This window comes from Terrapene carolina, unplaced genomic scaffold (genome assembly GCF_002925995.2).
Source record: "Terrapene carolina triunguis isolate 2854851 unplaced genomic scaffold, T_m_triunguis-2.0 Scaffold310, whole genome shotgun sequence".
Classification (NCBI taxonomy): domain Eukaryota; kingdom Metazoa; phylum Chordata; order Testudines; family Emydidae; genus Terrapene; species Terrapene triunguis.
Window position 1 is genome coordinate 2,567,627 of NW_020664661.1, and position 26,085 is coordinate 2,593,711.

At 47.6% G+C, this 26,085-nt stretch overlaps 1 protein-coding gene across 3 annotated transcripts; it reads left to right on the forward strand.

Annotated features, from left to right (window-relative positions):
• The first annotated feature begins 1,407 nt into the window (after positions 1-1,407).
• On the forward strand, positions 1,408-18,303 carry FUT11 (fucosyltransferase 11). 3 transcript variants are annotated; one of them, XR_002909147.2, is made up of 4 exons: positions 1,408-2,160; positions 4,531-5,156; positions 15,603-15,750; positions 17,959-18,044. XR_002909147.2 is itself a non-coding variant. In XM_024218743.3 (3 exons), exons 1-3 carry the CDS (start codon positions 1,417-1,419, stop codon positions 18,104-18,106), a joined length of 1,518 nt encoding a protein of 505 aa, XP_024074511.1. In that variant the 5' UTR covers positions 1,408-1,416; the 3' UTR covers positions 18,107-18,303. The 3 variants fall into 3 exon arrangements, 1 of the variants encoding a protein (XP_024074511.1); XR_002909148.2 differs by lacking the exon at positions 17,959-18,044 and adding an exon at positions 17,063-17,373; XM_024218743.3 differs by lacking the exon at positions 15,603-15,750 and having other exon boundaries at positions 17,959-18,303.
• Positions 18,304-26,085: the final 7,782 nt, after the last annotated feature.

Below are 26,085 nucleotides of genomic sequence, written 5' to 3' on the forward strand. Positions count from 1 at the left end.
TCCTCCTCGGCACCTGTGTGGAGCATGACCTGCTCATCACAAATAACATCGTTAGGCAGAGTAGCAAATTTAAGACCACTTGGAAATATCCTTGGGCCAAACACTGGCACCTCCTTGCTTATGTTATAGTCAGAGCATGCTCTTACACGGATGTCTGTATAACATGAGCTATGGGAAGTACAGATCACTGTTGGACAGACCATTGATTAGTAATTAAAGGGTTTGGGGTTGGCAGACCATGATATACTAAAAACCACAGACTCAGGGCAAGCCCTGCTGCCACTGCCTGGCATGGGATCCATTGAGCATGCAGGCTGGGTTGGGACTAGCTGGCTGGCTGGCTTCCTAGTGTTACGGCGTTGGCATGGGCAATTTGTCCCTGGCTGCTGAGTGAATGGCACCAGCATGGTGCCTGTGCTGGGCTATAAGGGGATCCCATCTCTCCTGCTGTATTTGGGGGGAAGCCTACATCCAGCTTCTCAGGGCCCAGCTGGGCTTATCCTGTGGGGGCAAGGGGCCATCCCTCAGCACTGTTGTGCCAGGGCAGTGTGAGTTGCAGGCTGTTCAGGAAGCGATGGCTCAACTGACCTGCTGAACGCGGCATGGCCAGACGGGAGGGAGGGACGGGCACCAAGGTAGGGCTGCCCCTAATGCCTAAGCACGCACCCCAGGTAAGGTTGCCAACCCTTCTGGTTTTGCTGGGAGTCTCCCAATATGGGGCTCTATCTCCCAGAGGCTACACAAGCCAAGTGGGAGATTTTAGGCTGCTAAAAGTCCAGCAGGGCTAAGTCAGGCTCCCTACCTAACCCCACACTGCTCCTGGAAGCAGTCAGCACATCCCTGGGGGAGGGAGTCTCTGTGTACTGCCCCCACCCTGAGCACCAGCTCCACAGCTCCTGTTAGTCAGGAACTGCGGCCAATGGGAGCTGCGGGGGCGGTGCCTGTAGGTAGTGGTAGTAGGCGGAGCCCCTCCCCATCTAAGAGCCACAGCGATGGGCCAGCTGCTTCTAGGAGCGGCGCAGGGCCAGGACAGGTATGGGACCTGCCTTAGCCCTGCTGTGCCACCACCCAGGAGACTCCCCAGGTAAGCGCCACCTGGCTGGAGCTTACACACTGAACCCCTTGCCCCAGTCCTGAGCCACCTCTTGGACCAGCAACCCAAACCCCTTTCCTGAGCTTGCATCCTCTCTTGTACCCCAACCACTTGCTCCAGCCTGGTGAAAATGAGTTAGGGTGGAGGAAGCACGAGCGCTGGAGGGAGTGGGGGATGGAAGGAATGGGGCGGGGCCTTTAGAGAAGGGGGCGGGGCCAGAATTGGCTTTGTGTGATTGGACAATTGGCAACTCTAGCCACAGCACAGGGAGAGGCTGGAGTGCCAGGAACTCGCAAAGGGGCGGGCGCGCGGAGCTGCCGGCAATGGGCGTTCGGGGCGGCGGGCAGGGCCGGGTGTCCCGGCCGCGCTGTTGCCTTGCAGCGAGCTTGACGCTGGCGGTGCTGGCCGCAGTGGCCGGGCCGCTCGCAGCTGGGGAGTGGGAGCCCGCAGAGGGGCCGCCCGAGCCCCGCGGCCGCTCCCCTTTCCAGCCCAGCACCGGCCTGCCCCCGGTGGAGTTCGGGGCGGTGGTCGCGGCCTCGTACCGGGGCCCTGGGAACGGCGACACCCGCCGCAACCGGGAATTGCCCATCCTGCTGTGGTGGAGCCCGGGCCTCTTCCCGCACTTCCCGGGGGACACGGAGCGCATCGACTGCGCGCGCCACTCCTGCCTGGTGACCCGGCGCCGGCGCGTGGCGCTGCACCAGCGCACCAAAGCCATCATCTTCTACGGGACGGACTTCCGGGCCTACGAGGCCCCGCTGCCGCGGCTGCCCCACCAGACCTGGGCGCTGTTCCATGAGGAGTCCCCCATGAACAACTACCTGCTCTCCCACCGGCCCGGCATCAGCCTCTTCAACTACACGGCCACCTTCCGGAGGGAGTCGGACTATCCCCTGACCCTGCAGTGGCTGGCCAGCCTGGCCTACCTGCGCCGGGCCGCCCTGCCGCTGGCGGAAAAGGAGCGGTGGCGAAAGCAGGGCTATGCCCCGGTGCTGTACATGCAGTCCCACTGCGATGTCCCCTCCGACAGGGACAGATACGTGCGGGAGCTCATGAAGCACATCCAGGTAACTGCTCGGGCTGCTGGGGGAAGGCAGAGAGAGGAGTTGGGGAGACACGCTATGCTTAATTTGAGCCGGGGCTGAGCCCCGATATCTCTAGGCTTGGCCGTTCATAGCCCTGGCACCTCTGAGCTTGCTGCACAAGTAACTAATGTGTAAAAATTGCTTGCGCTCCAGCACCTCTTTCATGACAAGTCAAGAACTGGAGACCCAAGAGGGGCTGATAACTATGACTGTCTGTGGGGACTGAGTAAGGGTGAGTTAGTAACCTGGTTGACATGAGGAGGAGCAATCTACACCCTCAGGCTGATGAAAACGGCTCTCGTCTACCTGGTTTTGAGCATCCCATATCTGGCCTCATACTGATGAGGTAATTGGGTTTTAATGGGAAGGTAATTGGGTTGTAATGGGAATGAGGACTAGCCTGAGGGTATAACTATTTGTCTTATTGTCAAAATCAGGGCTACCCTAGGAGATTAAATAATGTATGAACACTCTTGCTAGCAATCATGTTAGCTGAACACAGTTTAGCTGTACTTGTAAACGAGAAATAATGTTCAGCACTTGTTCAATTATAGAATTACTAACAACTCTGTTCGGACAGGGTTACATCTTGTATTGTAGACCAAAGATCTGCTTTTAACTCAGTTTTTGAGGCTGTATGCAGTGTTGTAACTGTATCAGTCCCAGAAGATTAGAGACCAACTTCTGTTGATGAGATAGACACACTTTCGAGCTACACAGAGATCTTCAAGTGTGGGAAAAAGAACAGGAGTACTTGTGGCACCTTAGAGACTAACAAATTTATTAGAGCATAAGCTTTCGTGGGCTACAACCCACTTCTTCGGATGCAAGTGTGGGAAAGGTACTAGTGTCACAGGCACAGCTAAATACAAGGTGGAACAGATTATTTAGCATATGTAGTTAGCACATATTCTAAGGGACCTTTCAAGGTGGAGTGCCCCGTTAACGTCCCTGCAGTCATAGGGTAAAAAAGGGGGGTTAGTGGGTTACAGATTGATATGGATTAATTGATGTCTGTACAGCATTTGTGAAGTGCTGTGTCAGTATTATTTTAAGAGAAAATTACAGAAAAAATGAGCCTCATCCCCTCCCTCATCAACTATTGTTCTGCATTGTCCACTACATAAATATAGTGACAGGTTTCAGAGGGATAGCCGTGTTAGTCTGTATCAGCAAAAACAACAAGGAGTCCTTGTGGCACCTTAGAGCCTTCGTGGGCTATAACCTACTTCATCAGATGCATGGAGTGGAAAATACAGTAGGCAGGTATAGATACACAGCACATGAAAAGATGGCAGTTGCCTTACCAAGTGGGGGGTCAGTGCTAACGAGACCAATTCAACCATGGTAGATGTGGCCCATTCTCAACAGTTGACAAGAAGATGTGAGTATCAACAGAGGGAAAATTATTTTTTGTAATGACCCAGCACATCTACCAATGTGATATGACATCATGTGCCAGCAATGCCCCTCTGCCATGTACATTGGACAAACCAGACAGTCTCTAGGCAAACAAATAAATTGACACAAATCAGACATCAAGAACTGTGACATTCAAAAACCAGTAGGAGAGCACTTCAGTCTCCCTGGACACTCAATAACAGGCTTAAAAGTGGCAATTCTTCAACAAAAAACCTTCAAAAACAGATTTCAACGAGAAACTGTAGAACTGGAATTAATTTGCAAACTTGACACCATCAAATTAGGCCTGAATAAAGACTGAGAGGGACTGGGTCACTACAAAAATGTTGATACTTTTCATGTGCTGTGTATTTATACCTGGCTGCTGTATTTTCCTCTCCATGCATCTGATGAAGTGGGTTATAGCCCACGAAAGCTTATGCCCAAATAAATGTGTTAGTCTCTAAGGTGCCACAAGGACTCCTCGTTGTTTTTGCTGATACAGACTAACGACTACCCCTCTGAAACCTGGCACTATGTTTATGTAGTGGGCAATGTAGAACAGGAGTTGGTGAGGAAGAGGATGAGGCGCTGCATCTTGTGTCTGTCAGCTATGGTTAACATCTAGGGCACAGTTCTGCTGCTGGATACAAGGAGCTGCAATTGACTTGGGGAATTCCTCTTAACCTGTTGGGAAAGGAATTGAGTGCTTGGAAGAGGAAGGAGGGTTGAAATGTAAATATTCTCCAATGAATATTAGATGTGTTAGAATTTTTTGGCTGACTCCACTTGTTGAGAAGGAAGATGTTGGAGTGAGAGGCCAAGTTCAGATTCTTAGGAACTGGTCAGAAGGAATCTCTCCACTGAAAATAAGGGAGAAGGGAACTCTCCACTGAAAATAAGTTTAAAACAGAGAAATTACTTTTGTAAAGATGATTATTACTATTTTAGGTAGACTCCTATGGTAAATGCCTGAATAATCGAGAGCTTCCCAGTGAGAGGCTGAGGGACACTTCTACAGCCACAACAGAGGATTCTGAATTCATGACCTTTATCTCCAGGTACAAGTTTCATCTTGCGATGGAGAATGCCATATGCAATGACTACATGACCGAGAAGCTGTGGCGTCCAATGCATTTGGGCGCCATCCCTGTATACCGAGGCTCCCCATCTGTGCGGGACTGGATGCCTGATGAACTCTCCATCATCCTCGTGGATGATTTCCGAAGCCCCCAAGAGCTAGCACAGTTCCTTGACTTCCTGGACAGGAATGGAGAGGAGTATTTGAAATACCTAGAGTATAAGAAGCCGGGAGGCATTACAAACCAGTTTCTGCTGGAGAACATGGAGAGGCGTGAATGGGGAGTGAATGACATGACTTTGCCCAATTATCTGAACGGCTTTGAGTGTTTCATCTGTGACAGGGAGAACATCCGAGTCGCTGGTGAGAGGGATCATAAGAAATCTCATGGGAAAGTGCCAGCTCCTGAACCCCACATAGCTAAGTTCACACACATGGGGTGTCCCATGCCAGCCCCTGGCTTTGGAAACATTGAGGATCTCTCTGCAGGAGACAGGTATTGTATTAATGTTGTTTTTACAAAATCATTTTATAAAAGCCCAGTTAATACAGGTTTGTCTAATACTTTTCATCCTGAAGGATTCCAAAATGCTTCTCAAACTACATATGTAGAGCAGCGCTGAAATGTATGACACCCCTTAAGTGGAAGCAAGAGTCATGTATGCTGTGTACAGCCATGTGGTTAAAAGGGGGGGAATTCGTAGAGAGCATTGGTTAATGGTTAAAGCAGGGGTGGGCAAACTACGGCCCGGGGGCCACATCTGGTCCGCCGGACCGTCCTGCTTGGCCCCTGAGCTCTGGGCCCGGGAGGCTCACCCCCAGCCCCTCCCCTGCTGTCCCTCCTCCCCCGCAGCCTCAACTCGCTCCGCCGCCGGCGCAATGCTCTCGGCGGCGGGGCTGTGAGCTCCTGGGGCAGCGCAGCTACAGAGCCCGGCCTGACCCAGTGCTCTGAGCTGCGTGACGGCGACATGGCCTGGCTCCAGCCAGGCGGCATGGCTGTAGCGCCGCCAGCCACCGGTGCTCCAGGCAGCGCGGTAAGGGAGCAGGGGGTGTTGGATAGAGGGCAGGGGAGTTTGGGGTGGTAGCCAGGGGGCGGGGGTGTTGATAGGGGTTGGGGGGGGGAACAGGGGTTTGAATGGGAGCAGGGGTCCCAGGAGTCAGGAAGGAGGGGGGGGGGGTTGGATGGGGCGGCAGGGGGCAGTCAGGGGACAGGGAGAAGGGGTGGTTGGATGGGGCAGGGGTCCCGGGGGGGGCCGTCAGGGAACGGGGGGGGGGGATGGGGCAGGAGGCCTGGGGGGGGGGGGGGGAGGCAGATAGGAGGTGGGGGCCGGGCCATGACCCTCTCCCCTAACCGGCCCTCCATACAATTTACGAAACCCGATGCGGCCCCCAGGCCAAATAGTTTGCCCGCCCCTGGGTTAAAGCAAGAGACTGGGAGAGCTGGATTCTGTTCTTCACTCTGCCACTGAAATGTACTGTGACCTCGGTAAGTCATTTAACCTTTCTGCATGTCAAGCTATCTGTAAAATGATAACAGTACCCACTTTTCCAAAGCACTTTGAGGTCCTTGGATGAAATATGTTATGTAACTTAGTACAAAAGATTATTATTGCATTAAGGGTGTGATTTCCAAATGTACTCTGTGTTGGCCTAACTCTGTTCCCATTGAAAACAATAATAAAATTCCCCCTTACTTCAGTTGGAGCAGTTTTGCCAACCCTGAGCACTTTGAAAAATCCCACCCTAAATTGGGTTTGACACTGGGACAAATTCCTACTCTTATATAAAGTACAGTAAGATCTTTAATGTCTGTGTAGAACCTCAGTTCTTAAAGTCTCAATTGTTCAGAAGGGATTAACTCTAAGAACAGGATGAGTGGGCCCTGTCCCTGCTTTTGCACAATGCTGGTGAAAGATACTGGACTGACAGTCCTAAAGGCTGGAGTCTTCTGTCCACAGGCCAGATTCAGCATGGGCAGAGGCAGTGTAAGCTTCCCTCCACTTTACCAGCAATGTACGTCAGGTCTGTTCTGAAGCAACCACTTCTAGTCTTGAGAAGCATTTAAATTTTCACTGTCCATTTAGTCCTTTGTGTCTCTGCTAAGATGGCTAATAAAGAGGTCAGTTAGGCACTTGTCATGATGGGATTTGTGTTGTAGACGCCTGCCCCTTAGGAAATGGTTTGAGTCTACCCAATCCGTGTGACATGAGCTGTCAGCCATCATATAGTAAAATCTTCCAGCCACTGCTGACATTGGCTGTTCTTGAACCATGACCTGCTGCTGAAAATGTCCATATCCTATTGCCGTTTCCACTGTATAAACTATTAATGTAACAAAACAGAATGATTGATTCAAATATCAGAAGACTCCCTCCCTAGGAAGAACACTCTCACCTTATTTGTAAAATAGTTTCTTAACATGTCAGAGGTACGTGTTGTCATCGGGGACAAAGTCTTAGGCAAGTCTGAAGTTTTAAAAAGAAGCATTTAAATTATCCAAGTGCAAAAGAAGTGTTTGAAATTTCTTAACTGTTCAAAAGAACCTATTTTTCTACATTTGAATACTACTAAAAGTGACCAAATTAAATGTTAACAAATGTCTTTCTCCCTGTCCTGTCTCCCCTCCCCCAAAATTTCACCTTGAGGTCATAATAATTCCTTATGAAACTCATTGCACACAAAAATCTCATTAATATCCTTTTCATTATTGTTTTCAGAATACCACGAGTGATCCATGTATGGACCAATTGCAAAAGCAAACTCCTGAGTAAAGGAGCTCCAAAAAGCTTTAAAACGATTTTATCTTCTGTTGGTTGTTTTGAGGGGCTTTTGGAATGTGTTTTCTTAGTAGAAAGATTCACTCCCCCATTATAAACAGCTGCCAAGAGAAGCTATGCAAGATCAGTCAATAGAATGAGTATGCACTACTTTCCTTGGTGGTGGTCTTTTTTCTTTCCTTGTACTTGTTTGTTAGGGTGACATCTTGAGCAGCAGGTGGCAGAAGAGATTTAGTTTAGGCAAGTAACAGTTGCTACTGAATAGGCATGGAGAGGTTTTCTGGATGCAAGTTAGGGTAATGTATGGTTCTGTCGGGGGATCATCAATCTGAGTGGATGTGTATACTGTAGCTCCATATTCCAAGCTGTAGGCCTCTTACACAGAGGTCTCTTAGCCCTGGTCTACACTACGAGTTTAGGTCGAATTTAGCAGCGTTAGATCGATTTAACCCTGCACCCGTCCACTCAACTAAGCCATTTTTGTCAACTCAAAGGGCTCTTAAAATCGATTTCTGTATTCCTCCCCGACGAGGGGATTAGCACTGAAATCAACCCGCCGGGTCGAATTTGGGGTAGTTGTGGACGCAATTCGACGGTATTGGCCTCCAGGAGCTATCCCAGAGTGCTCCATTGTGACTGCTCTGGACAGCACTTTGAACTCAGATGCACTAGCCAGGTACACAGGAAAAGCCCCAGGAACTTTTGAATTTCATTTCCTGTTTGGCCAGCATGGCGAACTCAGCATGCAGTACCCCCAGAATGTTTCTACGCTCCCCCTATCATCTCCGTCCCTGAGGTTATCGCAGATTAGAAGGCAAAAAAACCCGCACTCGCAATGACATGTTTTCCAAGCTCATGCAGTCCTCCCGCACTGATAGGGCACAGCGTAATGCATGGAGGCATTCACTGGCAGAGGCCAGGAAAGAATTGCTGTGTTTGCTTAACGTCAAAAGTATCATGCCTTGCTAGCGATCCTGCCCGAGCCAGGTCGCTGTGTCACATGCACTCTGCACTGTGTCAGCCTTGGGCGGGGGCATGACTGCTTTGTGAGCAGGAAGGCCATAGATATAGGCATTGCATTAGGTAGCTTCTGTAGCTAGAGAAAACATTCCTGTGCATTCGGCAAAGTCTGTGGCAAAAAAAGAGAAGCCCCATAGTGTAGTGGTTATCACATTCACCTGACATGCGAAACGTCCCCGGTTCAAAACCGGGCGGAAACAGGTCACTGTTCTTTTTCTGACTCCCATCCTGCATTTTAAGTCTTAGAACAGACTGCACTGTGAAATTTTACTTTGAATTATATCAATTATGAGTTAAATAATATGGAAGCTGTCTCTAAGTTATAGTCCCGGGTTCCTTACCCTTTCAGCTGCTCTGATAACACTGCTCTACAGCCATAATGCTTCTGAAATAAATGTAGTCAAACTTTACTAATTCTGGGTCACTGAGAATGAAAATGATGCTTAAAATTGTTGATTGGTTCGAGTTTTCAAGATATGCTATTGGGTCAGTATATACGACCCTTGACTTGGGAATAGCGGAGGATAAGTGAGTTATAAAGGGAAGGGATCTCAATTTAAACCAGAAATGACTAAAATACATCTTTGACTGGATCTATGAATAAATCTATGACTGGGTTTGGACAGTACTTGCTTTTTAGGCAAAACAATGAATGATGCAATCTGAAGCTGGTATTGCGTCATACATGATATGAATTGCATCATGTTATTCCTAGAAGTCATGGATGATGCAATCATAACGAAGCTTACATCACTCTGCTGAACAAATTGCCCTGTATCAGCTCTAGAAATCATAGTGTCGTGCTCTCTTATTTGTCAGTGTTTGATTTTGCAAAGGGACACATTTCTGTTTAGCCAAAGTGAGCAGAGATGCCTCGTACTTGTGTGAACAGTGCAGATAACTTCTATGTTTGTGGTGAAGTGACTTTTGCATCACAAAAGCGCAGTATAACCACTATGGTTAAGAGAGCCTATCACCTTTATTTTGGCTGCAAAATTGGAGATCAGGACAAGAGGTGGGCCCCACACATATGCTGCAACACTTGTGCAACAAATCTTCGCCAGTGGTTGAACAGGAAAAGGAAATCTATGCCTTTTGCAGTGCCAATGATTTGGAGAGAGCCAACAGATCATACCAGCAATTGTTACTTCTGCATGGTGCCTCCAGTTGGGAAAGGTGAGTCAAAGAAGAAAAAGTGGACTGTGCATTATCCAAACATTCCATCAGCTATACGCCCAGTACCCCACGGAGAAGGACTGCCGGTTCCTGATGCACCAGAATCATTCTCACTTGAGTCAGATGAGGAAGAGGATGAAACTTCTGGTCCTGAACCATCAATGTCACAGGACCCACATTTTCTCCCATCCTCCTCCTCTGAACCACGCCTCATAACACAAGGTGAACGGAATGACCTTGTCAGGGATTTGGAACTACGCAAGAGTAAGGCAGAGCTGTTGGGCTCCAGACTACAGCAGTGGAATCTCCTGGCAGGTGATGTTAGGGTTTCCATGTTCCGTGACCGTCAAAAGGATCTTGTCCCATTCTTCTTCATGGAAGGTGATCTTGTAGCCTGCAACAACATCGATGGTGTGATGGCAGCCCTCAACATCGTTCACGATCCAGATGAGTGGAGACTGTTCATTGATTCATCGAAGACGAGTCTTAAAGCTGTTTTACTGCATAATGGCAATGTTTTGCCATCAATTCCAGTTGGTCATGCAGTCCATATGAAGGAAACCTATGACAACATGAAACAGTTTATGCACCTCAAAAGTTATGACCAACATCAGTGGCAGCTCTGTGGCGATTTGAAGGTTGTTGCTCTCTTGCTTGGTCTGCAGACTGGATACACAAAGTACTGCTGTTTTCTCTGCGAATGGGATAGTCGTGCAAGAGATTCCCACTACATCAAGAAAGATTGGCCACTCCGACAGTCATTGGAACCTGGGAGGAAAAGTGTTCAGCATCCACCACTTATTGAATCAAGGAAGATTTTGTTACCACCCTTTCACATCAAGCTGGGTCTGATGAAGAACTTTGTCAAGGCCATTGACAAAACACAAGCAGCTTTCAAGTACCTCCGTGGAAAATTTCCAAGGTTAAGTGAAGCTAAGATAAAGGAAGGTGTCTTTGTTGGTCCTCAGATTCGTGAACTTCTTCGAGATGATGCATTTGACCATGCACTGCATGGCAAGGAAAAGACGGCATGGAAAGCCTTCCAGTTAGTGGCAATAAATTTTCTCGGAAACAACGAGGCAGACAACTACAGGTTGTTGGTGGAAAACCTCCTCAAGGCATACAAAAGCCTTGGTTGCAACATGTCATTAAAGATACATTTTTTGCACTCTCACCTAGATTTTTTTCCACCAAACTGCGGAGCAGTGAGCGACGAGCACGGCGAGCGATTTCACCAGGACATTGCAACAATGGAGAAACGCTATCAGGGCAAATGGAGCCCATCAATGCTTGCAGACTATTGCTGGACAGTGACAAGAGATGCTCCATTTAATGAATACAAGAGACAAGCCAAGAAGCGCCGAGTAGACACTGAATAGGACTAAACTATGTACATAATAGTTTTTTGCCTTTTGTTTCATAACAAATTTTATTTATATAACCCTTTTGCTAATTTTTAAAGTGTTACATAAACAGGACAGGTGAAATATTATCATGTAAAGCAACCATAAACACATGAAAAGACCTAGGTTTACAATTTATGATTATGTATATTGTGTAGATAGTAGAGTTTTAGACATAAAATGTAAAAACTGAAATATCTTAGAAACAGTAGCCAATCAGTTGTTTTAATTGTCATATTTGAATTCAGCACATCAAAATACATAATAAATAGCACATTTTATCTCTGAAGCAGATGACTTCTCAAAAATTGTAGACCAGTGTAAATTAACATTTTTGTTAGGGGCGGGGGGAAATTTTCATGAAGCCTTTTATAGGGACTAAATGCCATCTAGGACTCTGAAATAATCTTAACGTGGCCCATAGAGTGCAATCCTTCGTTCTGGATTTGTCATTCCACAAATTGAACTGCTCCTTACTACTGTCCAGGCTTTCTGAGCCATGGGAGCAAGGGGCAGACTGGGGTAGGTGCGACCGCACGGTAATGCCGGCTGGGAGAGCAGCCTGAGGCAGAAGCCTCCAGCTCGCATGATATTCCAGGCAGGACTGAATCTCCATGAGACAAAACTTAAAGAAGAGAATGACCTGGAGTCACTCCCATTCGGTGCTCTAAGAGGAGGACAGCCATGTCTGTCCAGGCACCCCCGATCTACCTCACCGAGGTCTGCCAGCTGAGCGGGGCTGAGCAGGACTCCGGCTGGCAGAAGCCAGCGGACGGAGCCCCAGACCGGCAGCTGGCTGAGCCGCTCAACCCGCTGCCGGTCTGGGACTCCGTCTGTCGGGCCCGCTCAGCCCGCTGCCTGCCTAGGGTTCCCATCATCCAGGCAGGCAGCGGGCTGAGCGGGTCTGGCGGACGGGACCCTGGAAAAAAGGCACAAAACGATTGTCTGCCGTTGCTCTCACGGAAGGAGGGAGGGAGGGGGGGCCTGATGACATGTACCCAAAACCATCCACAACAAATTTTTTGCCCCATCAGGAATTGGGAGCTTAACCCAGTATTCCAATGGGCAGCGGAGACTGCAGGAACTGTGGGATAGCTACCCACAGTGCACCACTCAGTAAGTCGATGCTAGTTGCAGTAGTGAGGACGCACTCCGCCAGCTTAATGCTCTTAGTGTGGACGTACGCAATAGACTGTATAAAATCGACTTCTATAAAATCAACCTAATTTTGTAGTGTAGACATACCCTTAGTGTCTCGCTGACCAACAGTAGACCCCTCACCCATTATTTACAGATAACTTGTATCTAGGCCATCAGACCAGAGGAAAATGGTGAGATCACACAACACAATACTTCTATGCTTCCTGGCCATCTGCTGTAGAAAGATATCCATATGCTATACAGTCCAACTTCCATGAGGTGACCAGCAGGATTCCAGATGAGAATTTGGGCTTTAACCATCTGTGCCACCAAAATAGAGAAGAACGGTAAAGAGCTATCAGTGGAGTGACAGAAACTCAGAATTGCCACTGTCTTGTGCCAAACTTTAGTTTTGTTCCATGGTTGTGTAATTTCATAATTACAGTCTTATGAAGCTTCGTAATCTGACTATAGTGTCACAACCAGCAAAATCAGTTTGGCTGATACCCTGTTGTGCCTGTCAGAACGTGTATGTTGTCTTTTGCTTATTACGTATGTAATAAGTAGGAACTACAGAAGCACAATTGGGTCCACATAGCTGTTTACTAACTATATATACAATGTGCAAAGCCTAGCTACATATATATGCTGCTGCCCTGGCAGGATCTGATGACTTCTGAACATAAACAACAGTGAGAGCAACTAGAGTGCTCACAAACTATTTAAAGGGATTCTACCCTATTACTGTACCATACAATGTGTGTCTGCATGTGCAATAACCTTTATGTACAAGGGTGAGACTTGTATTTACAATCATACTTGGTGTACATTTATCTTTTTAAACACTTGAGTACAGTGACTTTAGTGCTGTTGAAAGGTGCTGGCTTGGCAGCCCTGTTGCCTCAAGACTTTTCATAGAATAGGAATTGTTAAACCCTGGGTCCCAACCTGGGGCTCCAGCATCTACGCTGCATTATGTGGGTCTAAGTCCAACCACCCATATCCCAGACTTCCTAGCATCCTAGCAATGTAACTGCTCTAACCCTTTGTTCGTGGTGCAGTGTGGGAAAACTTGACTGTCCAGAAGACAAAGAGGCCACGTGGGATTGTGGAATACTTTTGGTGGACTCCTAGAGCGTGAGTCCAGTGGGTCTGCATCTACACTGCAAAGCAATAGGGCTTGAACCTGGGGTCCTGATTTTACTCAGGTTCAGACCCTCCCCATGGACTCCTGCGACTCGGGGTCCGAGCCTTGAGTTAGCGTGATTTGTGCATAGATGGAAGGGGCCCGATAGGCTTGAGCCCAAGTTTCCAGTGTGAGCTTGGTTTGCAGTGTAGCCATAGCCCATAGAGAAACTATTTCTAGGTATGAGAGGATGGTTCAGTTTCTGTAGACAGTTGAATCCTTGGCCACTCTGACTGTGACTAAGTGACCTATCTGCTTGTGATGAGGGGTTCTGTTTACTAGGAACCAGAACCTGAAATTACTCTTGAGCTGTGTAGTATAGTACTTTCAAGAGCATATAATGGAGAGTTGTTGTCCATAATTCTTGTGTGAGGGGAAGGGCCACATCTGTTCTATTGATATGGATTTATATTCCAGAGTCGGGCTTTTGACAAAATCACTGTAAGACTTACATGTTTAGGAGGGTGAGTGACAACACCTTCCTACTTACCTGAATGTCTTTGAATGTTATGTCTGTCATGGGGAAGATGCTTAGATTGCAGAGGATAGGAGCCAAAGGTTACAAATGTTTGGTAGTATAAGATACTCCAGGTGGAAGTGAAATATACTAGTGGGATGATGGAGACGTACACTAGTCTCATTATATGCACACACTAGAATTTAATTCAGGACAGGAAAAGCACAGACCAGAACAATTTCAAACCCACATAAGTATAGATATAACATAATTTAGCCTAGTAGAATTGTTCTTGTTATAAAGGTGTTTACCAGTGGTCAACAGTATTAAAGTCAAAGGTTTCTTTTGTTTTAATCATAGAATCATAGAATATCAGGGTTGGAAGGGACCTCAGGAGGTCAACTAGCCCAACCCCCTGCTCAAAGCAGGACCAATTCCCAACTAAATCATCCCAGACAGGGCTTTGTCAAGCCCGACCTTAAAAACCTCTAAGGAAGGAGATTCCACCACCTCCCTAGGTAACCCATTCCAGTGCTTCACCTCCCTCCCAGTGAAAAACTTTTTCCTAATATACAACCTAAACCTCCCCCACTGCAACTTGAGACCATTACTCCTTGTTCTGTCATCTGGTACCACTGAGAACAGTCTAGATCCATCCTCTTTGGAACCCCCTTTCAGGTAGTTGAAAGCAGCTATCAAATCCCCCCTCATTCTTCTCTTCCGCAGACTAAATAACCCCAGTTCCCTCAGCCCCTCCTCATAAGTCATGTGCCCCAGCCCCCTAATCATTTTTGTTGCCCTCCGCTGGACTCTTTCCAATTTTTCCACATCCTTCTTGTAGTGTGAGGCCCAAAACTGGACACGGTACTCCAGATGAGACCTCACCAATGTCAAATAGAGGGGAATGATCATGTCCCTCGATCTGCTGGCAGTGCCCCTACTTATACAGCCCAAAGTGCCGTTGGCCTTCTTGGCACCAAGGGCACACTGTTGACTCATATCCAGCTTCTCATCCACTGTAACCCCTTGGTCCTTTTCTGCAGAACTGCTGCCTAACCACTCAGTCCCTAGTCTGTACCAGTGCATGGGATTCTTCCATCCTAAGTGCAGGACTCTGCACTTGTCCTTGTTGAACCTCATCAGGTTTCTTTTGGCCCAATCCTGTAATTTGTCTAGGTCCCTCTGTATCCTATCCCTACCCTCCAGCGTATCTACCACTCCTCCCAGTTTAGTGTCATCTGCAAACTTGCTGAGAGTGCAGTCCACGCCATCCTCCAGATCATGTATATGTACAGTTCAGTGCTAGTTCCTTCATGCTGGGGCACAAGCTTTTTAGTATTCCAAAAGGAGAGAGTTGAAGGTCAGAGTGAAATTTATTATGTTCCCCACTCAAAAACTGTTAATGGTGATGTAAAAAGAAAAATGCCAGGTTGTCCTTATCAAGGCTGTAATTCCTGTAGGAAGCCCATGAGATATTCATTGAGTCTCAGCTTCAGTTTGGACCTTGAAGAACTGTTACTAGCACTGTTTGCTGATAAAATGATGTTACCCATGAAAAGTATATAAATTTATATATATTAATCCTAATCATAAACCAAAATGATCCATGGATCATTTTTGAAAGAGGATGAAACATTAACTCTGATACCTGATTAACTTACAACCTCATTTTCCCCAAAATTCAGGCCCAGAATGCTTCCTTTTCCATTATCCCTCCACCACTTCTCAGGGCTTGGAGGAAATATTTCAAGTGATTGTTCTCTATTTCCACACATACGTTCAGTTCCACAAAAGACATCTATCCTGGACTGATTGAAGAGGGCTCACAGCACATCTGAATGCTGCTTTCTCCTAATGAGATTTGAGGCAGTTTGACTGCAAGAGCAAGCTTCTCTGCCCCCAATCCTGTGCTTATTGATCAGTTCTGAAAGGTAAGTTCTGGGATCCCTACAGATATACTCTGAAGAACCCTTCCACTTCAAGTGGCATTACTGATAATGGGAAAACTAATTCTATTGGTCTAGAATGTACATTCACATTTCAGTGTTCACAAAGAACATTTCTCTGACCACACTGTACAATTCCTTTGGGACTCTTGTACTATATATGTGAGGATTGCTTCTGGGCAACACAGGCTTGAAGGTTTATTCATCCTGTGATGAGTAGAATTGGTGCCAGAAGTGCTGTACTCATCATCTTGGGCGGGGGGGGGGGACGACAAATGAGCTTGGCACCATGGATGAGCAATAAGTACTGTGTAGCTGATATGGACAGGTTTGAAATGGCATCCCGCTCAGTTTTTGTGGCCAGAATCTGTGATATTCTTGCTTGGCTGAGGAGGGAACATATTCCATGAGAGGCTGAATGTTAGGGATCATCACGAACCTGCCAGGTTTAGCTAGTCATGGAATGACCTCAGTGATTACTTACATGAAGCTTTGGCGTACTCTGTCACAATATGAATGGGAGAGGAGGTGCTCCACATGACCATGAATGGGAAGGGAGCTGCCATACACACACTTTCTGTTAAGATGTAGTCCATGCTATGACAAAGTTTGAGAACCTTAGTGTATATCTCCTTCCCCCCCCCCCCCCCCCCAAAAAAAAAAAAGCTGAGTAACTGTAAGGCTTGAGGGATTGATGGGATTCAAAGCCTTTCCTCTCTTGATTACTGATTCAAATACAGCCTAGGCTTCTTATGACCAAAAGCTGTTCCCATCTGATAGCTGTTTAGTGTTTACTATGATATGAGTTGTGGCCTCACCCCATCTCCAGTTATCGCTATGTGGGCCATGGAGAGCTACTTTGACGCTCCTAGAGGTGGTCGTTCCAGGTTAGGATTCTGTGCAAGGGTTTATTTTATTAGAGGACTTCATTCTTCAAAGCTGTTGATGTTCTGTCTTACCCTAGCACTAAATTCACAAACACAAAATCTAAGCAAGTTCCAAAGCCAGTACTAAGGTGTCGTCGTTTCTGCTACGTAAATTCCCTTCAGGTTTCTTTGAATACATTTAGAGCTGGGATTCTCAAACGGGGTCATGCAGTTATTACATGGGGGTCTCAAACACCTGCATGAAACAGAGCAACTGCTATACAGTATATAATTTAAATCTAGCATTTTAGAAAATTACACACACCTTTCTGTTACAATGTACTGTATTTACTTCAGAAGTATTGTAAACATATAATGCAGTGATTGTTGTTCCTAAACAAAGTATATTTTTTTATCACCACCACTTTAAGGAATTGGGACTCTGGGGATTGTAGTATTGTGTGCACAGATTTGTTGTCTTGAGACAACATTAGAGGGCTTGATTGTTCAGCATCTGAAGAGCTGCATTAAACCGCAGACCAATCAGAACACTGAGATGGGCAAAAAAAAAAAAGGTAATTTATAATTTAACAGACACACACACAGGCAGGCGCGGTGCTAGGAGGGGTGGCTTGCAGGGGCTATAGCCACCCCAAAATTTGCTTTAGTCCCTGCCCCCCATAGCCATGTCTCCCAAGTGCAAAGATCAAACGTGACACAGAAGTACGGGTGGCATAGTGTGGCATTGCCACCCTTACTTCTGCAGTTCTGCACTGCTGCTGGTGGCTGTGCTGCCTTCAGAGCTGGGTGCCCGGCCTGCAGCTGCCACTCTCCTGCCAGCAGCTGCCACTCTCCAGCCACCCAGCTCTGAATGCAATGCCTGCTGCCAGCAGCAGCACAGAAGTAAGGGTGGCAATAGGGCACTAAGTCTGCTTTGACAAAGTTTCTTCGTGCCCTGACCCCAGTTATTAAACAGTAACTAGTTAAAAAAATAACTTTTCTGCTTATAACAATAATTTAAATAAAAATGTGTGGTACATTTAGCACTTAGAAATAGTTTGTGTTTTTAATTTATAAGGGGGGGGGGGGGGTTGCACTCAGAGGCTTGCTGTGTGAAAGGGGTCACCGATAGAAAAAGTTTGAGAATCCCTGATTGAGAGAGAGCACAGTGACTCAGTAATTCCAATATTTAATAATGAGCTTCCTCAACCTCTGTCCTTCGTAGTCCCCTCTTAGGTGAGAGAGGAATTCAGTCTTAATGTTGGTTCCGCTTCAGACCCCCTCACTTTCTAATGGCTTGTTGTGCTTTCCCTCTTCTATGTTTCAGCTGGAAGGAGATGTGGCTACAGGATTATTGGCAGAGTCTTGACCAGGGTGAGGCTCTCACCACCATGATTCACCACAACGAGTCTCATCAGGGAAGATTTTGGGATTACATGCATGAGATCTTCCTGAAGAGGACCAGACAGCAATGACCATCGTCATGAGCACCTGGTTCAGTGTTACATGGAAGGCTGGGATGGTAGGGACTTTTACCTGTCTCCGAAGACTCTGTCTTGGAACGCAAGAGGAATTGCTCATCTTGTATCTCATTCTGACTTTGGAGACCTTCCTTTCATGGGGTCTGAGGACAGTCAGTCTCTGATCAGGTTTGAGTTCACCCCCCCCCCCCCCCCCCCCACACCACTTCAGCAGTGGGCCCTGTTCTGGAGACACCGTCTTCAGAGTCTGGGGTCAGAGAAGAATTCAATCTCTTTGTGCTTTCAGTGTAATTTCCTTCTGACCAAAAAAGTATTACACTTTGTGCCAAATTACTTGGAACATAGGCCAGTTGAGGCTGAACTGAGGTGTCCTAAGCTTGTTTCATTTCAGGAGTTTAATTCCACATATTCAGTATTATTTTTTTTAAAGGCTTTTTATTTCGCTAGGCACTTATCCCTCCCATTAAGATTGGGTGTTTTTTTTTTTTAAATCAGGGATACTGGTAAATGACCAGCTTTTATGAACAGGTAATTTTTCCAGTGAGGCAATTATGATAGATTAATATCTGGGGAGAGGGGTTATGCCTTATGAAACTTCAGTGATAAAGCATTCCCCCTTCAAGTGAATAAGCCTCAAACATAGTAAATTTCAGGAAGCTTTTTCCCTTCCCCTCCTCTTCCCTCCCCTCCATCAAACAGAGTTCACTTCTGTTAAATGATGACAATCTTAGTGGTCTTGGCAAAAACATCATTTCAGATGTGATATTTCTTACTCCTGTAAATCTCATAATGATCAGGATATGGAAAGAACTGTGCAATTTATACCCCCACACTGTGTGGGCATGAGCACATGTGCGATTTACATGCTGTGTGAGTCCAATTCACTACTTATCCTGTGTTCCGTGAACTAATGACAACGGATCTTAGACCATCCCTCTAACCCAGTGGTTCTCAAACTTTTTTTTTCTGCGGATCACTGGAAAATTGCTGAGAGTCTTGGCGGACCACTTAATGATCTTTTCAAATATTGTTTGTACCATTAGCTAACTATTGTAAAGCCCTTTGGATAAAAGTGCTATATAAAAAACTTAATAATAATTTTTTTTGTTCTACAAATAAAAGCACACAACTCATATTTTAATATCAGTAGTCTGACCTTTCTAATGTGATGGATGTGCCCTCTCTCCCCTGCTGCGGCAGCCCTTGAGCTGGGGCTGGGAAGGAGAGCTGACTCTCCCTGGCAGCCGCAGGCCTGGTGCTGGGGAAAAAGTATTTAGAATTGAACCATAGCCATAATCAGTGCGGATGAAAGTGGAATAATGTTTTACATTTATTACTGCTATTAATACAACCTCTTTTACAACAGCATTGTATTGTTGACTTGTTTAATTTATCATCCATTATGGCGACTAGATGCTGTCTTGTGCCTATATGCAGTGTATCTTTGCTCTGTTTTTGTGCAGTTGATTAATCCTTCATAGACGTGTTTCTCTGCAGTTATCTCTCTCTCATTTTATTGATTTTTAGCCCTTTTTTCAGTTTATCAATAGAGTATTTTAATTCCATTCTCCAAACTATCTACACTCCTTCCCAGCATCATATAATCAGAATTTGTTTCACTTGCTCTTGTTGCCATCTTCCAAGTCCCTAATGAAAGTATTAATAGTGCTGGACCCAGAACAGACCTCTAAGGAACATCAGACAGCATCTCCTCCTAACTTGACTTTGAATCATTGATCATTTGTGTTCAGTTTTTTCATCCAGTTCAGTCATTTTATGTAAATTCCATCTAATCTGTTTTTTAAGGGACTGCCACATGGAACCGTATCAGATGCCTTACTAAAATGGAGATATGTTCCCTTCTGCCTTTTATTTAGCAACTAAACTTGTTATCCAGTCACACACACAAACTTAGCATGATTTGTTTAATGAACTCATGTTGCCTACCATTTTTCACCTGTTTTCCCTTTGGTGCCTACAAATCCTCTGCTTGCCTAATTCTTCCAACAATTGAGCAGGGCCTTGCCTGTCCTCCATAAGATCTCAAAAATAATAGCCAGTTCTAATACTGCTTCTGCCAGTTACCAGGGTTGAGAGTTTCCCTGGGCCCTGCTTATTGAATGTATTAAGTAATTCTGCCCTGTGGCTTTTCCCTTTCCTGTTAACTAGTACTGCATTAAATCTTCTGTTAGTATTTTTTTTTTTTTTTTTTTTTACTGAAGACTGAAGAATTTCTTTTTGTCCTCTCCTACTTTAAGCGAGGGATCCAAACACACACTTTGGCCATCCATTTGCTCCTTATCTTGCATGCTTTTGCATCCTTTAGTAATAGCCTCTCATGTTATGTCTTTGACTCTAATTTACCCCTGCATCTGCCTTACTGTCCCTGATCTTATCTCCTGTGATTTCTGACTCAAACTCATATATAATTGTTTTCAGGGAGAAAATCCAGTTTTGCCTTCCGTTACAATGGAAGCCCCACTCGTTGTAGGCCTCATGTGGTTCTGCTGCATAGGCTATGGGCAGATTTTGGGATGGGTGTCAGCTCTATTCATTGGATCTGCAACCACTGCACAGCGTCAGCCCCATTCTCTGAGATTCCCTTTGCATCTCTATGCAGCAAGGTTTTGGGGTACGGAGACAGAGAGATAGATATGGGGAGGAGCAAGACAGTGGCAGATCCACTATCCAATGTGGACCCACCAGTCATCACTCCATGTAGAGTAGGGATGTGGGAGCAGCAGCAGGATTAACTGCGGCCTTAAGGTTGCAGTAATGGCTGCACAGTGATTCAGCTTCTACTCAGCAGCTTGGTGAGATTGAATTCCTTCCATCTGCATGGGTCTGTCCCCAAGAAATGACTCCCTTCACAAAACCTGGGTATTCTGGTGCAGATTTGATTCAAGTCTGTAATACAATACCCCGTGCACTCATTTTTTCCTTTTCACTTGTGTCTTGCAACTGTTAACGTTTTGTGTTTTTTACAGTTAAAGTTGCAATTCCAACCCCTCCCCCCCCCCCACACACACACAACATCCTGCACATGATTGAACAGCAACAAACATTAAAAATGTGGAAACCATATTAAGATTAAATATGTATATCAGGCTCAACCACAGACGCATTCCTGCTACCCTGGGCAGGCCGCCTGCTGTACACTTTCCCCTGTTCCCTCTTGTGCACAGGGACGGGGCAGAGATAATTCTGGTGGCATCAGTGTGGCCTTGACAACACTGGTACACCATGCTCCTGGAACTGTCAGTGGTCGCCCCAGTCACATTGCCACTCCTTCCCAACCTGATCACTCAGGACCACAGTTGTCTTCATCACCCCCGACCTGCAGTCCCTCCACCTCACAGCTTCGAAGCTTCATGGCTGAACCCCATGGAACTTCTGTGCTCAGAACAGGTAAGGGAGGTCCTACTCGGCAGCAAGAAGCCCACCACTAGAACCACATAGCTGGCAAAGTGGAAAAGATTTACTTGTTGGTGTGACCAGCGTCGTGCACCTCCTCTTCAGGCACCAGTACCTCTCATCTTAGAGTATCTTCTGCACCTGAAACAGCAAGGCCTGGCAGCATCCTCCATAAAGGTACACCTCGCTGCTATCTCAGCTTCCCACCAGGGAGCATCTAGGCGCTCTGTCTTCACCAACCCTATGGTTTGCTGGTTCCTCAAGGGTTTGGAACATCTACATCCCCAGATCAGACAGCCTGTCCCCGTGTGGGACCATATCCTGGTCCTCTCCAGGCTAATGGCGCCCCCATTTGAACCGCGGGCGACTTGCTCCCTTCTCTATCTGTCGTGGAAGGTAGCCTTCCTGGTTGCCATTACATCAGCAAGGAGGGTGTCTGAGTTAAAGGCGCTTACCTCAGACCCAACTTACACGGTTTTCCACAGGGATAAGGTGCAACTCAGATCTCATCCAGCCTTTCTTCCTAAGGTTGTGTCACACTTCCACACTAGTCAGGACATTTTCCTACCTGTTTTTTATCCTAAGCCTCGTGCCAGTAGTTGTGAGCAGAGGCTGCACTCCCTGGATGTTCAGCGAGCAGTAGGCTTTTACATCGAGCGCACTAAGCCGTTCAGAAAGTCGAACCAGTTCATAGCAGTGGCAGAACGGATGAAAGGACTCCCGGTCTCAGCTCAGAGAATATCTTCCCGGATCATGTCATGCATCCGCACGTGCTACAAGGTGGCCAAAATTCCAGCCCCGGCACTTACGGCACACTCCATGAGAGCTCAGGCCTCATCAGTGGCGTTCCTGGCCCAGGTCCCCGTACAAGAAATCTGCAGGGCAGCAACTTGGTCCTTGATACATACGTTCACCTTTCATTACGCCATTGTCCAGCACGCCAGAGATGATGCAGCTTTTGGCAGAGCGGCGCTCCAATCAGCGACTCCATAACTCCAACGCTACCGCCTAGGAAAGGCTTGGGAGTCACCTCATTGAAATCGATATGAGCAATCACTCAAAGAAGAAAAAACGGTTACTCACCTTCTCATAACTGACTGCAATATCCCTCCGCACATGAGGGTAGCTATTGTTGCTAGCATGTCACTTCATGTGGGCCATATACGATTAGCATTGAGTAACTTATCTTGTATTTCTTTAATAGAACTAGTAATAGAGTGTTTCCTTATGTGTATGCAGATTTATCATAAACATTTTCCCTGACTCTTCTTCAAAGTTCTCTAAATGCAATTGTTTTGCTTTAAAAACAGCTTTAATGAGCCTCTTTCAATAGATTTTTTTCCCCCTGTATTTTACATTCATTTTCAGTGCTGTAAGAATCATCCTCTTTTGTATTGCAGTCACATAGTGATGAACTTGCAAAAATTGAATGAAAGAAACTATATTTCTTGTTGCTTTACATGACGTGACTTCTCTACTCTCTTACACTGTGGCATTCTTCCAAGTCTTGTTTTTAGCTCTCGAAGTCCTTTGTACACTTATCTACTTCCAAGCTACCCATAGTAGTAAAAGGAGAGATTGGATTGGCTGTAACTGCCACAGTGTCTCTGGTCTAATATGGGTGTGGATTATCAACAGTGTTTGAGGTATATCTGTCGTGTAATAAGTAGTGCCTAAACTCTTCCCTCCAGTGCCTAGCCTGAATAACATAGCTGGCTGCAGGGGAAACGCTGCAGATGGAAGGAAGGGAAGGAATTCTCCCTCTTAGGCTGAAGAGCTGTTGTCATTTCTGCTCCAGGCTAATAACTGTCGAGCCCTGGAGCTCCCCTTAGAATCATAGAAGATTAAGGTTGGAAGAGACCTCAAGAGGTCATCTAGTCCAGGTAGGGTGCCCAGATAGCAAGTATGAAAAATTGAGACTGGGGGGGGGGAATAGCCGCCTATATAAGAAAAAGCCCCAAATATTGGGACTGTCCCTATAAAATCGGGACATCTGGTCACCCTAAGACTCCCCTGCTCAAAGCAGGACCAATCCCCAACTAAATCATCCCAGACAGGGCTTTGTCAGGCCTGACCTTAAAAACCTCTAAGGCTGGAGATTCCACCACCTCCCTAGGTAACCCATTCCCGTGCTTCACTACCCTCCTAGTGAAATAGTGTTTCCTAATATCCAACCTAGGCCTCCCCCACTGCAACTTGAGACCATTGCTCCTTGTTCTGTCATCTGCCACCGCGAGAACAGCCGAGCTCCATCCTCTTTGGAACCCCCCTTCAGGTACTTGAAGGCTACTATCAAATCCCCCCTCACTCTTCTCTTCTGCAGACTAAACAAGCCCAGTTCTTCTTCGAGTGATTTCTTATGTGTATTCCACAGTAGGTGTGTGTGCTCGCCACGTGCACCGGTGCCGGAAGTTTTCCCCTTAGCAGTACCCGATTCACTGACTCCACCACCAAAGAGTTGGGTGCCGGGTGGGAGTACAGGTACTCATGTCCCTTAGCCGGGACAAAGTACTTCCTCTCTGCTTTCTTGGAGATGGGTGCCAAGGAAGCTGGAGTTTGCCATAGGGCAGTTGATATGTTGGCTACCCTTTGGTAGAGAGTTAGGGCCACACGGCCCGGTGCCAAGGAGGACAGCACATTGAAAAGGGTGTCCGATGGCTCCTCCTTCTCCTCAGCCTGGAGCTGGAGATTTGAGGCCACCCACTTGAGGAGCTCTTGAGGAGCTTTAAAGTCCTCCTGTAGGATGGGCGGAGGGGCCGCTATGGTCTCTGGCGCCAGCAAGGGGGCCGGGCCGGCTCCCAGGGCCTCGGGAGGTGCCGGTGGTTCGACCCCCAAGACTGAATCCGGGCCCGGTGCCGCCGGCTCGGTACCCGTCGACTTTTGACTGTGTCGAGGGGGGGGACACTGAATGGGCCTGGGACGCTCCGGCTACTGACCGGGGTCTCGCCTGGGCGGGCAATTGTGGCCATGGTGCCCATTGACGACATTGCCCCTGCCACGGTGCCCCCTGCCACTGACCGACTTGGGTGCCAAGCGGTGCAGGCTGCTCTTGAGGGGCGGGGCGGCTCAGGGACAGGCAGCTAGGTGCCGAGGTCGAGGTCGCCGTTGACCGCAGGGTGCCGTAAGAGCGGCGGGAGCATCTATGGTCATGTCGGTGCCGACCTCGAGATCTGGACCTCGACGACGAGGAGCGGTACTCCTCCAAGGTGCTGCTCTCGTAGTCATCCTGGTGGTCGTAGCTACGACGCTTCAGTGCCGGTAACGCTCGAGGGGAGCTCCAAGAATGGTGTCTGGCGGAGCGGGCACTCGAACCCGAGCATCTGTGACGATGGCGTCGGGATCTGCTCCTGTAGCTACGATTCGAGGAGGAGCGTCGACGCCGCTTGTCTCGGTGCCTGTGCCCCAGCTGGGGTGTGGAGGACCCTCGAGACTCCCGTGCGGGCGAGTCAGCCAGTCTGAGCGGAGTGGAGGGCTGACGCGAGCTATGTGAGGACCTCGTCGAACAGGTCGGCGCATGGTCCTCAGAGCGCGGGCTGTGTCTTGCCGGGGAGGGCTGGTGTACTCCCAATAGCGGCTTCCCTCGGGACCGGGGGCCCATCTCAAGCAGCGCACCCGGCACCGGAAGGGAGAGGATGTCACGTGCGGCCTGTGCAGCCTCCGGTGTCGACAGCATTCTCACCGCGGGAGAGGCACACGTGAACGGGACCGGGTTACTCCGCTCAGCGTTAGTTGGAGGTCTGGGTCCCGAGGGGGATTGTGGGCTGCCCAACTTGGGTCCGGCCTCACCCCTGTCCTTTTGTCAGCACCGCTGAGTCTTTCCCTGCTTCTTAGCAGGTGAGCGGTGCCGGCTGGTGGAGGGAGCCTCGCTCCGCACCGAGGACACGGTGCCCGGTGCCGAGTCCGGTCGGCGTGCCGGGGCCAGCACAGATTCCATTAGCAGGGCCCAAAGCCTGATATCTCTCTCTCATTTGGTTCGAGACTTGAACAATCTATAGATTTTTACAGCGATCAGTTACATGGGTCTCGCCCAAGCAGCGAAGACACTGAGTGTGCGGGTCGCTTCTTGGCATAGAACTGCAACAGGAATCACACGACTTGAAGCCTGGGGCACGGGGCATGCCCTGCACCAGGCAACTAACTAAAGAAGTTATCCAACTATTGGAGAAGACAAGTACTACTAAGGCTACTAGAAGAGCTACAGCAAGGCTGGAGCACAAAGTTCCGACTACCTTCACTGGCGGCAAGAAGGAACTGAGGGTGGGGGGAGTGCGCAGCTCCCCTTATAGCATGATATAGAGGGGCCACTCCAGGGGTCGCAGCGGTGCTCCCCTCCTATGGGTACTGGTAAGGGAAAAACTTCTGGCACCGGTGTACGTGGCGAGCACGCACACCTACTGTGGAATACACCTGAGCACCACATCTCGAAGAATGCCAGTTACAGAACAGGTAACTGTCCTTTTCCTCAGCCTCTCCTCATAAGTCATGTGCCCCAGCCCCCTAATCATTTTTCTTGCCCTCCACTGGACTCTCTCCAATTTGTTCACATCTCTTCTGTAGTG

What these genes read in the sequence shown, in the direction of transcription:
- FUT11 (XM_024218743.3), top strand. Translation starts at nt 1,417, where the DNA reads ATGGGCGTTCGGGGCGGCGGGCAGGGCCGGGTGTCCCGGCCGCGCTGT. An exon ending in AGCTCATGAAGCACATCCAG is followed by an intron (nt 2,161 to 4,530) that starts GTAACTGCTCGG and finishes TTACTATTTTAG; the next exon opens with GTAGACTCCTATGGTAAATG. An exon ending in GATCTCTCTGCAGGAGACAG is followed by an intron (nt 5,157 to 17,958) that starts GTATTGTATTAA and finishes TCTATGTTTCAG; the next exon opens with CTGGAAGGAGATGTGGCTAC.